At 41.3% G+C, this 14,237-nt stretch overlaps 1 protein-coding gene across 6 annotated transcripts in view; it reads right to left on the bottom strand.

The window, feature by feature from the left end:
* DCAF6 (DDB1 and CUL4 associated factor 6) overlaps positions 1–14,237 on the bottom strand; it is a 104,185-nt gene that overhangs the window by 69,414 nt on the left and 20,534 nt on the right. For all 6 annotated transcript variants that reach the window (XM_063348596.1, XM_063348614.1, XM_063348606.1 and 3 more), the window contains exon 3: positions 2,483–2,575. In XM_063348596.1, coding sequence (XP_063204666.1) covers positions 2,483–2,575 — 93 coding nt within the window. The remainder of the gene's footprint in view (positions 1–2,482; positions 2,576–14,237) is intronic.

Here is a 14,237-nt window from a genome sequence, read left to right as displayed (position 1 = left end):
CTTCCCCAGCACTTTCTCATGTGAGCTGAACCCTTTCTCTCACAGAATATAAGGCAGGCTAAAGATTCAAAAATCCTGAGCGTAACTACTCCTACGAATCTGTCTTCACACTGGTATTAGCTGAGAGAAGTCTCGGGCTCCATTTAAAGGCTTTGAAAACTGAGTGGGTCAACTTGATGTAAATTTATACCTTCCCAACTTTTTGTACCATACTGGTAGCAGGTAGAGCTTTAGCTCCAGTCAAACTCTTCCCGCACCCTGCCCCCAGTAATGTGATGCCTAAAATAAATAAAATGATGAAGAAAAGATCCACAAGAAGAATTATTTTCAGCCATCCCATGCAATTTGAATTCTTGAATTTGTTGCCTCTTCAACTGATTTTCTGTGTAACATATAACTTGAGCAATTGCAAAAGTTAGGACGTCTGAATTACTCCTGCTAGTTAAGTACAATAAAGTGCTCATTCTTTTGATTTAGAATTGCAATTACTATTAGAAATCACAGTAACACATTTCTCCTCAGATGCACAAACACTATAAATGTATAGCCTATTCAAACTTGAGAAACACATTTAGAAAAAAATCTCTTTCTGAGACACATTACACAGTAAGAGTTAACATTTATATCTGGCCGTAAATAACACAAACTGAAGTGACTTACATAAAAACTCATGTAAATAAGAGTTAAACAAGATTAAATGCTACCTCATTTGATGGCTGAAGTCTATTTTTGCTACTCTAGCTAGCTCATAACAGAAAATATGGTGATAAGGAAATCTGCCAAGATGACAGAATTACAACAGAGTTCTGGTATCAATACCAATTTGCTCCCCTTTCCTGTATTGATTCTGTTCCTCAAGCCACAAAAAAGAAGCTAACACAATTGTAACAGTCATTAAAAATCGCATCTCTAGTATGTTTCAGGAACAAAACTGATTATTAAGTCTTCTGGCTATACCTGCTGTTTTATAATTGCATTTGCATATATTGGGGGAAAAAATAATTAAAAAAAAAAATTTATCTGCTCTGCTATTACATAAAAAAATAACTCAGTTGATTTTAAAAATAAGAAAATAAAACATCTCCTATATTTCTCATTTGGCTTAAGTGCAGCAGTAGTACACAACAAGGAAAAAAAAGCCACAAATACATCCCATGAAAGCACAAAGTTTAAATTGCTGCAACTATTAAAATACTTTAATACAGTAAGTATACAATAAGATAATGATATAGCAACTATCCCACAGTGATATATTAAAATAAACTCTGCACAATGAATAACACTGAACACCCTTTCCTTGCACGAAAAATTTCTACTTTGCGAGTCTCTCCAACACTCGCTTTGGAATATATCCTTCATCAGCTTCATCGCTGTCTTAGATATCTCTTCTTCTTCAGCTGAACTCTCACTCCAAGAGAAATCCTGGTCTTACAACACTGATCTGAACTTTGTCAGACTGACATCAACAGTTGAAAGGAAGAGATCAAGTTTGGAAGCTATGGCTCATTTGGGGAAGTGAGAAAAGGGCCTTACCTATAGGCACAGGCAACATTCCAGATCATTATTATTCTCCCACCACAGGTCTTCAGGAAGGCAAAATATTGCTCCCTCCATAACCTTCTATTCAGACTCTTTTCCACCGTACCAACCACACATTCTGGTTCCCCCACCACATTTAATTTTTTCAGCACCTCTTCAGGGTTTAGTTCTGAACCTCTGAGAAAGCGTGGGACAGTACTTCACTTGAACATTGCTGCATAGGATCCCCAGCACTGAAGAACACAGTTTAGAGCATCTGTTCTATCAAACTATCAGAAGCTCCTTAAAGGAGCAAAGTGTGGAACACTGCTACTACGTGATGAACGCTAGCTGACATTACTGGAAGACACTCGACTGCATTGTAACCCATATGAGTGCAGATGAAGAAAAGCAGAGACCTTTACAGGACTTTCCCCCTTCACAAATCTGTTTCCCCTATTTCAGTACAAATTCTCCATCCACATACATGCACACACAAGACAATGTAATGGCAAATGGTAATAAAGTATTTTAATCAAGATTGACACTTCAACAACATTACAGAGAAAGACAACTCAGTATATTACATCAGCAAAAGCTAATACAATATTTTAAAACTAAAATGAAACAGAAAACAATTTACCTGACTATAAGATTTCACAAGAATTACTGCATTCTATTGTTAATTCTGACACTAATCTGTTGTGAGACCATGTCCCTTTTGTGCCAGACCACCTACCGTAAAATGGGATAACACCTATGTCACAAGGGATTAGAATACTAAGGTTTTCAAGCACTGTGAATTTTTATTCCCATTTATAAACACTCTAAAGTGCCTGATATTACCTTTGACAGACAATAATTAATATCTGAAAAGTAATTTCTTGACAAATATCTTAACCTGTTGAAAAATAACAACCTAAATCTTATTTGAAAATTACTGAGTATCCAGAAACAAACCTACCTTTCTGCTGTAGGGATTACTAATTACCAGATTGGTGTCATCTGAGCCAGATAAAATATATTCTCCTGTATCATTCCAGCAAATTGTATTCACCTGCATGAATTAACAAAAATTAGTTTAGACTCACATTAATTCAATTTTCAGAATATTAAAACATCAACACTCATCCAACACTACAGAAACAGGACTTAACAAATTCACGTGAAATAATGTAATTTCTAAGCAGCTAGCACAAAAATAAATAATTGTGGTTTTAAAACAAATTGATAAGGGAATCACCTGCTTCACCTACGGCATCTCAATTACTCCCTCTGCTCCTGAAGAATCCATCAGGTAAATTAAGCCTTCCCACAAAGGCCTCAGTAACCACAATTTTACACATTCAGGTACTTGAATGTACCAAATCTACTCCACAGAGTTCTTCAAATTTGAACTGGAGGGCATCACAATGCTCTCATTATTGTATCTTCACCATATCCAAATTTTGACCATCCATTGCTTTATATACTTTTCAGTGACAACACCTTCTCAGGGATCATGTGAAAAGGACCGTAGAATCCATCCCAGATCCCTTTTGAGAAGTGTTAGTATGCTGGGAAAGAAGAATGCTACAGTGAGGTATGAAATTTTATTGGGAGAACTTTACAATATATTTCCTTATCAATTCTCCTTTTCACAACACTGAGTTTAATAATGCGTTAATGAAATAAAGCTGTAAAAGCATTTAAAATCCAGGAAGCTCTGAAAGTATCCTTAGAGTAACCTGTCTTCAAGTAGCAGCTCATGCACACGCACCAAAGACTGCAAGCATGACCATTATTACTTCAAATAGCCTCTAAAATAGCTTAAAGTGTCAAACTGCAGCCATCAACATCTTCTGTTGGCTATATTCCATTGGCAGAATAACTGCCTTAGTGTGATATATCAGAGCGGACTATATAATTAGTAAAAACCCCACTTCATTCTACATCCTTTTCTTATGCTTTTTTCCTATTATTCAAATGTCTCATTCCAAGCCCAAAAGAAAATATTTTTGTTTAAAACAAATATACCCATTTTAGTTACTATTTTAATTACAACCTCAGTTGAGGTCCTTAATGAGGCAAATTGCAAAATCAGAATTAGCTGTTTCAGACTGATCACACGGGCAACAACTTAACATACTCATCAAGGAGCTTAACAGACATGCCTATGGCAGAGTTATTTCAATGCTCAGCAGCAGCCAAATAATGTTTGAATCATTAGGGAACGCACAGAAAAGTAAACATCATTCTGTCAGTGTATACATCTATGCATGGCAAAGCTGTGTCTTCCACACTAGGCAGTTTTGGTTCACACCCTGCTCCCATATTCTCCATTTCTATTACTGCCCATTTGAAAAGAGAAATTATGAAAAGAATGACTAGGATGATCACAGGTATCTAACACTTTTTATTGCAAGAAGAAATTAATTTGTACTGCTCTGGGGAGGGTATATGACAGAAGCTTATGAAATCATGAATGACATGAAAAAGGAAAGAAATAATTTTCCGTGCATCTTTACAGTACAGGAAATGGAAGGCCTTCAATGGAACCATCATATGACACACATGGCATTTTATTAAAACTGGAATTCATTGTCATGGAATGTCCTAAACACCAGAAGCGGAAGAATATACATATTCATCAAAGAAAAATGAGAAATTATCAGAAATAAAGATGTAACTTTCACTTCCATCTCTCCATTAAAGTTCAATGTGTTTTCTAGAATAACCTTCAAGTACTGCCTGCTTGCCCTGTCTCAATTTTACTCAAAAATCAGTACTTGACACTCTCAGGGCCAAGTTACGAGGCTCGACTGAGCATTGGTATGACCTTGCATGGCTACTCCTATGATTTTATAATCCTGGTTGTCAATCACCAAGAACCATGCATTCAACTATCCCCCAGACCCATGTATCATTGAAGTAACCTGTCCTGACAATGACTGTACTTTAAAAATGTTGTCAAACATAGCACAAACACAAAACCCAAGAACGTTCATTTTCATCTACATTTCCTTTCAGGCAGAAAAATACTATCATTGCCCTAAAGAAACCAAAAATGCTAATAAAAGGATACAATAATAGAAAGAAGAATAAAACAATGAAAAAAAACAAGGAAGCTGCCAAAAAGTTAAAAAACATGATGTGAGCGAGAAAAGCTAGAAGAAAAATTAAACAAATTGAGTGGGGCCAGGGGGTGTACATGCATGTCCAAAAACAAAATCTGAAGGGCAGGAAAGCAGAGAAAGCATCAAAGATGCACAGGGGAGACGTGATTATCTACACTGCAGCATCATAAGCCTACACAAAACATGAATCATTCTCCTTCTAAATTCCGATTTCATTGCACTGATTGCCTCAGCATTGAGCAATTTCAACACACCCTGCCCAGGCCAAAGGTGCTTCAGAAAAAATCCTGAAGTGAAATGACATAACCAATGTGTGCTAGAGGTCTATAACTAAACAAGCTTTTTATACTGTACCAGACCACCTTCTCAACACTACTGTCAAAAAATAAGTTCGAAAATAACAAAGTCAGTGAAATAAGCTTGGGTTTTTTTTCCAGAGAACAACAACTTTTCCGTCAATACACAACATTTCTCAGTGTTCAGTAAAACCTATCGACCAACAGTGAATAACCCCAATAAATATGCAAAAGGATCACTGAAAACATATCCTCGGTATGAGCTGATTAAAAAAAGTTCTTACATCTCATTCCATGGTAGCAAAACAACTATTAAAATTAACACCGTAAAATGAGGACTAGCTAGAAAATTGGTTTGTCTTTCAAAACTCTGTAGAAAAGCCACATATCTCCTACCTTCACAACCACCCAACTAAAAGTATAATGTAACAATTACTACCCTAACAGTTTGAAATTCTTGGAAAAAAGTTAGAGCCAAAAGAAAGGATGCATCAAACACAAATGACAGACAATTACTACCAAAATGTGAAAAGTCAAAGGGTGGGTAATTAGCTTTATTCTATGAAGTATTCCACATTATCAACTGTACCTAATTTTATTTGCCACTCAACTAAGCTTTGAAAGGAATTAGCAAGCACTTTTGATTCATTAATTAAATAGTAAAAAATAAATTTACTATCTCTGTGTTTTCCTCAAAGACAATGCAGGAGGCAGTATAGCCAATCCTTAAAATACTGAAAAAGCGAAGTCCTCCTATCTATGCAACGTAACAGCAGAATTAACTCTTTTGTGAAGAGGATAGATTAACAGAACACAAGGAATAGAAGAAAGGAAATAAAAATGACTGTAGATATCCAGAATATCAGAAAGATCTCCCAAGCAAGAAAGGGCGTGAAAAGGCACTACTTTTCATCTACAGAGGAAAAGGTAAAAACTGCATGTTTTAACCATTTGCAAACAAACTTCCCGCACTAATTTAAGCATAGCTTTGAGGACTACATCTAAAATGACCTGCTCACAAGTGCCATCCTGAAGGAGATGGGTGCCACAAAGGATGCTTGTTTGTTACTGAAATGAATGTCTATACATAGAAATGAGAAATTATTCATCCAGGTAATTCTCTTTCCTTTATTTTAAAAAGTAGTATTTGCTCATGTTAAAGGCTCCATCTGCCTACGCATTCTGCAGTTCTACCTACCTTAGCTTTCACAGGACCAGAACTGGAAGAAAGTAAGTGATATTTTTACTTCAATATGGTTTAGAGTTGCTTTCTCCTCTATTTTCCTTACCCTTCATCACTGCTGGTCCAAATTGATTCTCTTTCAACATTTCTCCTTTGGATTTAGCCACTTCATACAGAAAGCATCTCATGTAACTCTATACATTTCCTCATCAGCTTAAGCACCCTTTAGAGTGAAAATGGTAACTTCTTTCTTGCCAGAAAATGGCAACTTCTGGCATACACATGACCTCACTGAATTGGACAATGTGAATCTTATTGAAAGAGGTGTCCTGGTTTAGCCTCAGACGGCAACAAAGAACCACGTGCCGCTCGCTCGGGCCTTCCCAATACAGGAAGAATCGGAAGAAAAAAAAGGCAAGACTCTTGGGTTGAGACAAAGGCAGTTTAACAGGACAGCAAAGGGAACAAGCAAACAACAACAGTAACACGGACAGAGGAATATACAAACACGGTTATGGAACCGCCGCTCCCCGACACTCCCCGACCAGACCCTGGACAACGCCCCAGCCCACTCCAAGGTGACTTCCTGCCCCCTCCCCAGGCAGCTCAGGGTGGGCATGGCTCACACAGCATGGAATACCAGGAAAAATTAACCCTATCCCCGCTGGAACCAGGACATTATCCACCCCTTATTCCATACCATCTATGCCATGCCCAGATCTTACAGGTTCCAATGAATTGCCACCACTTTCCCCTGTCATATATATATACACACATATATATTCATGCAGATATAATGCCCTTAGTTTATGGGCCATCCCTCCAAAGTGTCCGTTGAGTTCTTTTAATCCATGGCTTTGGGCTCCATCTGTTAGAACAGTCTCTCAGGGCAGGTGAGATGCTGCGTGGTGCTGGCCTGTTGCATGCTGTATTTTCGGAGCTTGTGACTGGTGCACCCGGTGTGGCTCATGCTCACAGTCTGTGGGCTGAAGATGTAGATCTTGAGGAAGTTGCTGGGCGCCAGCTGCTGAGGTCAGTTCTTATCCCATCACCCCTGTGCCTTACTCGTAGTACAACTGATAGCAATTATAGTCATGAGGACATACAGTGACAGTGTTACTTAGCAATTAACAACACACAATTTGATTCATTGGCTATTCTCACCCAAAATCAGATCCCCATGAGGTACACATCGGACTTCCCCATCCTTCCGTATCACCCACCAAGTGCACCCAGGTCCTTGGGCAAAAGCAATCCCATGGATGGGTTTGCCTTTGCCTGAGGCAGGACTAACCCAGACTGTCTTCCCTAGCATATTATTCATGTGCACTACGGGGACTTTATCCCCTTCTACGGTACGTGGAAGTTTTGATTGGGCAGGGCCAGCCCGATTGGTAGATCCCCTGGTGTTAACTAGCCAGGTAGCTTTTGCTAGATGTGTATCCCAATGTTTTAAAGTCCCACCACCCATTGCTCTCAGTGTAGTTTTTAACAATCCATTGTATCGTTCTATCTTCCCAGAGGCTGGTGCATGATAGGGGATGTGATATACCCACTCGATACCATGCTCTTTGGCCCAGGTGTCTATGAGGCTGTTTCAGAAATGAGTCCTGTTGTTCGACTCAATTTTCTCTGGGGTACCATGTCGCCACAGGACTTGCTTTTCAAGGCCCAGGATAGTGTTCCGGGCAGTGGCATGGGACACAGGGTATGTTTCCAGCCATCCAGTGGTTGCTTCCACCATTGTGAGCACATAGCGCTTGCCTTGATGGGTTTGTGGCAGTGTGATATAATCAATCTGCCAGGCCTCCCCATGTGTGTATTTCAGCCATCGTCCTCCATACCAAAGAGGCTTCAAATGCTTGGCTTGCTTGATTGCAGCGCATGTCTCACATTCATGGATAACCTGTGCAACAGTGTCCATGGTCAAGTCCACCCCTTGGTCACAAGCCCAAGGGGATGTCGCATCTCTTCCTTGATGGCCTGAGGAGTCATGGGCCCACCGAGCTATGAATAGTTCACCCTTATGTTGCCAGTCCAGATCCACCTGAGCCACTTCAATCCTAGCAGCCTGATCCACCTGCTGGTTGTTCTGATGTTCCTCTGTGGCCCGATTCTTCATATCTACACGGCATACTTTCACAACCAGATTCTCTATCTGGGCAGCAATATCTTGCCATAGGTCAGCAGCCCAGATGGGTTTGCCTCTGCGCTGCCAGTTGCCCTGCTTCCACTGCTGTAACCACCCCCACAGAGCATTTGCCACCATCCATGAGTCAGTGTAGAGATAAAGTACTGGCCATTTTTCTCGCTCAGCAATGTCCAAAGCCAGCTGAATGGCTTTCACCTCTACAAACTGGCTTGATTCACCTTGTCCTTCACTGGCTTCTGCAGCTTGTCGTGTAGGACTCCACACAGCAGCCTTCCACTTTCGATGCTTTCCCACAATCCGGCAGGACCCATCAGTGAACAGGGCATATTTCTTCACATTTTCTGGCAGTTTATTATATGGTGGTGCCTCTTCCGCACGCGTCACCTCCTCCTCTGGTGACATTCCGAAATCCTTGCCTTCTGCCCAGTCCATGATCACTTCCAGAATTCCTGGGAGACTGGGGCTTCCCATTCGAGTTCGCTGTGTGATCAGTGCAATCCACTTACTCCATGTAGCATCAGTTGCATGATGTGTGGTGGGGACCCTTTCTTTGAACATCCAGCCCAGCAACCGGCAGTCGAGGTGCTAAGAGGAGCTGTGCTTCTGTACCAACCACTTCCGAAGCAGCTCGAACCCCTTCATATGCTGCCAATGTCTCTTTTTCTGTTGGAGTGTAGAGGACTTCGGATCCTCTGTATCCCCAACTCCAAAACCCTAGGGGTCGAGCTCAAGTCTCCCCTGGTGCTTTCTGCCAGAGGCTCCAGGTAGGGCCGTTCTCCCCGGCTGCGGTATAGAGCACATTAACATCTTGTCCTGCCTGGACTGGCCCCAAGGCCACTGCAAGGACTATTTCCTGCTTGATTTGTTCAAAAGCTTGTCGTTGCTCAGGACCCCATTTAAAGTCGTTCTTCTTCCGGGTTACTTGATACAGAGGGCTTACAATTAGACTGTAATCTGGGATATGCATTCTCCAAAAACCCACAATACCTAAGAAAGCCTGTGTTTCCTTTTTACTAGTTGGTGGAGACATAGCTGCTATTTTGTTGATCACATCCATTGGAATCTGACGGCGTCCATCTTGCCATTTTATTCCTAAAAACTGGATCTCCTGCGCAGGTCCCTTGACCTTACTTTGTTTTATGGCAAAACCAGCTTTCAGAAGGATTCGGACTATTTTACTCCCTTTCTCAAAAACTTCTTCTGCTGTGTTTCCCCATACAATGATGTCATCAATGTATTGCGTATGTTCTGGAGCTTCACCCTGTTCCAGTGCAGTTTGGACCAGTCCATGGCAAATGGTGGGGCTGTGTTTCCACCCCTGGGGCAGTCGATTCCAGCTGTATTGGACGTCCCTCCAAGTGAAAGCAGACTGTGGCCTGCACTCTGCTGACAAAGGGATTGAGAAGAATGCATTCGCTGTATCGATTGTGGCATACCACTTGGCTGCCTTGGACTCCAGTTCGTACTGGAGTTCTAGCATGTCTGGCACGGCAGCACTCAGCGGTGGCGTGACTTCATTCAGACCACGATAGTCTACAGTTAGCCTCCACTCTCCGTTAGATTTTTGCACCGGCCATATGGGACTGTTAAAGGGGGAGCGAGTCTTGCTGATCACTCCTTGAACCTCTAGTTGACGAATCAGCTCATGGATGGGAATCAGAGAGTCTCGGTTAGTGCGATATTGCCACCAATGCCCCATTGTGGTAGCAATCGGCACCTGTTGTTCTTCGACCCTCAACAACCCCACAACAGAAGAATCCTCCGAGAGACCAGGCAAGGTAGACAACTGTTTAACTTCCTCCGTCTCCAAGGCAGCTATGCCAAAGGCCCAACGGTACCCTTTTGGGTCTTTAAAATACCCTCTCCTGAGGTAATCTATACCAAGGATGCATGGAGCCTCTGGGACAGTCACAATGGGATGCTTTTGCCACTCATTCCCAGTTAGGCTCACTTCCGCCTCCAGTACAGTCAACTCTTGGGATCCCCCTGTCACCCCCAGAAATACAAATGGGTTCTGCCCCTCTATAGCTTGATGGTATTAAAGTACACTGTGCACCCGTGTCCACTAGAGCCTTATACTCCTGTGGGTCTGATGTGCCAGGCCATCGAATCCACACCGTCCAAAAAACCCGGTTGTTCCTTTCCTCCACCTGGCCGGAGGCAAGGCCCCTCTAATACTGGTCATAATATCCATTACTCAGTTCTTGCATAAATGACTTGGAAGTTCCTTCAAGAGGATCAGAAGCAAGATCAGGCCTTCTGCTTTGTCTGGGGAACTGCTCACTGGAAACTGGGGCAGCACTTTTCCTGGAGGGATCCCCTTTTGTGGTTGTCCTTCCTTGCAACTCCTGTACCCGTATCCACAGGATCGAAGTAGGTTGTCCATCCCATTTCCTCATGTCCTCTCCATGGTCACGCAGGTAGAACCACAGGGTGCCTCGTGGTGTGTACCCTCTGTACTCTCTCTCTTGAGTGGGGAAATGCCTGCTTCTAATAGCTGAGACGCTGGCCCGTGCAGGTGGGGAGTAGGACATATTCTCTTCAAGTTGCTGGACCTTCCACGACAGTTTCTCCACAGCTGAGACAAGGGGGGAAGAGAGACTTTCTTCATATCGCCGGAGCCAGCCAGCCACCTCATCTACCTTTGGTCCCTCTTCACCTTTCCATTCCATTACTGCCAGTGAGTTGGCATATGATGATGGTGCGCTCCGTACAAACTTCCGCCACATGGGCCTTGTGCATCGCACCTCATCAGGGTCTGTGGGTAAGTCTGCATTGTCCAAGTCATAATAAATCATCTCCCGCACGGCTAATTCTCTCAGGTACCGGATACCTCCTTCCATGGTAGTCTACTTGCTTGGTTGACATACAACATCCTCACTGAAGGGGTACCTCTCCCTCACACCTGACAGGAGTCGTTTCCAGAGGCTGAAGGCTTGGGTCTTCTTCCCAATTGCCTTGTCAATGCCGCCTTCCCTAGACAGGGATCCCAGCTGCCTGGCCTCCCTACACTCTAATTCCAGGCTACTGGCTCCATTATCCCAGCACCGGAGCAGCCAAGTGCCAATGTGCTCGCCTGAAAGTCGGCTGAAATCTTTTCGCATATCCTGCAGCTCACTCAAGGATAGGGATCGAGTAATTATCTCTGGTTCTGCCTCTTCGTCCTGCTCTCGTGATGACCCTGGTTCATCATCATCTCTTACTAAGCGAACTGATTTCTTTGTTTACTTCTTCTTCTGTACGGGGGCAACTGATACTGGCACGGGCTGGTTCCCTGGTTCAGCGGCAGGGTTGCAGTAGCCACAGTGTCTGCCGCAGGGAGTACATAAGCCATATAGGAATTTACATAACACAGCCATGAGAACAAACCAAGCAACATGATGACCAATGACTATTTACCTAATAAAATAAATGCATACAAAAAATTCGTTTTTCCAGGCTCTAGTTGGATTCTGTCATTATCTCAACCCTTCCAGCCCCACGTTGGGCGCCAACAAGCACTGTCCTGATTCGGCCCCAGATGGCAACAAAGAACCACGTGCCGCTTGCTCAGGCCTTCCCAATACAGGAAGAATCGGAAGAAAAAAAGGCAAGACTCTTGGGTTCAGACAAAGGCAGTTTAACAGAACAGCAAAGGGAACAAGCAAACAATAATAACACGAATAGAGGAATATACAAACATGGTTATGGAACCACCACTCCCCCGCCACTCCCCGCTGCCCACCGACCCCACCCGGGACGCCCCAGCCTGCTCCAAGCTGAGACTTCCTGCCCCCTCCCCCGGCAGCTCAGGGTGGGCATGGCTCACATGGCATGGAATACCAGGGAAAATTAACCCTATCCCCGCCGGAACCAGGACAAGAGGCAAATCACGCCCTGGAAGGATGAGAAGGTTAAAAGCAGACATCAGTGGTTCGGTAAACTAGTTCAGCTACTTCACATACCACTGGCTAGAAACTGTGTCTTCAAATAAAGTGGAAAATTGCGCTATTTCAAAGACAATGGTACCTAAACCGTGAGATGAAAATAAACGTATCTCAAACAAAAAGGTGCTATGGTAATATTAGTGCTACAAGAGCATGTATTTTTGAAGTAATTCATAGAACTATTCCCTTCTTCCAAGACATTGTGCCTAAATATGATTATACATACAGTTGTATTTCCCACTGGATCTCTCTTTTGTGTAACAAAGATCAAATGGTAGGTAGGAAGCAGAACTTCACTTTTTTCCTTTATTAGAAAAAAAAATTTCTTGCCTTAAGTATGTCGTCCACTGTGTCCAATTACACAGCATGCTTTATATAGAAAATAAAAGTCACAACTTTTTCCACAGAAGAATGCAAATGTTCTTAACAAAAAAAATCCAACCAAAAACCCCAAACCAACCACCGGCCTCCAACACTCCAAAAAACCCCAATCACCCCAAAAAATCCAAATACAGAAACGTCCTTAATAAGACAACTATGGCATTCATTCCTCACATTTGAAATGCATGCTGATTCAGCAATTGGGGGGGGGGGGGCTAATATGTTCATTTACCATTGATGGTATAAGCATTTTAAACAAGTAAGGGCACTGTAATTTCATTTACTTTTATTTCACAGATTTTTTTTGAAGCAAATAGTAAGAAATCATACTGAATGGTTGTAAGCCATAAAAGATTATTCCCTGCAAAAAAATACACAGTAAACGGGCTAAGAACTAATATCCCATTCTTTAAAGGTAGATCGTTCTGAGCAAATGTAACTTCTAAAGACAGTTTTTGAATTGTAACAGTATTTTAAACACCTGCATATAATGCTGTAAATTCACAATTACAACATTTTCCACCCTGTAAAACAATTAAGTTAGGCCACATGTTAAAAGCTAACACAATCAATTAAAAATGAATTTTCAAATACATATCCACCAGCTGGATCCAAGCAACACAAAACAGCCAATATCAAATTTGCAATTTCAGTTACATGACACAGAGGTAGTTAACTAAAATAGAGATCAGTCACTCAGTTTTTAACAAGTAGCGAAGAAATACTATTTTCCCAACCCCTGTCTTACAGGCAAAAATGACTATTTTAAAAATAAAAGAAAAAAATAATTAAATAACCCCAACCAATTTCAGGAAAAGAAACTTGAAAAGTTTCATCTTAAGCATATTTGAGATGAAAAACTACTAGAAAAGAAATTCGAAAGTAAAAATCACAGTTAAAATCTTGGATACAAAACCTAAATCAGAATGGTTTGGGTTGCAAGACACGTTACATTGTTATTCCTATAACATTTCCTGAAAAAAAAGGAAATTAATGCATTTGGTTTTTTAAGTACCATCTGTACCAGAACATTAGACTTACAATGGCAGCCAGTACAGCAAAACAGGGTAGCTGACTTTTTATATACTGCAATTCTAATCCTTGCCTTACCCAGCCTTTCTAGTCTCTCAAAAATGTACACAAATCAAAATCATACTTCTGATCTCAAGCCAAAAGGCTAGATTTTATTGACACTTTTTCTTTAAAACTACTACTGTGTTAGTTAGCAACAGCTTTTGAAATAAACGTGTTAAAATATGAAATTTACACTGACATTTACACTTTTTATAGGACACCTAATATCCTTTCACTTTTCAGGTATCTTGTACAAAGACAATGCTTTGACAATCATGAATTTCTGCTCTATTCGTCAAATGTAAATGGTAATCTCTTTGCCCTTCACCTAGTTTAAGTAAAATCTTTTATTTAAAAGAATATGACTGGACCACTTTCAAAAAATAAGTATTTAAATATTTCAAGTTATGTTATTGCCTTTCAGAGGAGACTTATTTTTCTTTTTTATCGTTTCTTTAAATAAGCATGTAGCACTTGATCATTTGCTTTTTAGACTTGGAGAATAAATCACTCAAAACACTAATACAGCTCCAAGTCAACAAAACGTATCAACATAGCACAAAACTAAGAGAGTCATTTAAAGGTTTAAAA

The sequence above is a fragment of the Chroicocephalus ridibundus genome, chromosome 1 (assembly GCF_963924245.1).
Source record: "Chroicocephalus ridibundus chromosome 1, bChrRid1.1, whole genome shotgun sequence".
Classification (NCBI taxonomy): Eukaryota; Metazoa; Chordata; class Aves; order Charadriiformes; family Laridae; genus Chroicocephalus; species Chroicocephalus ridibundus.
This window is presented reverse-complemented; position numbering and strand designations above follow the sequence as displayed.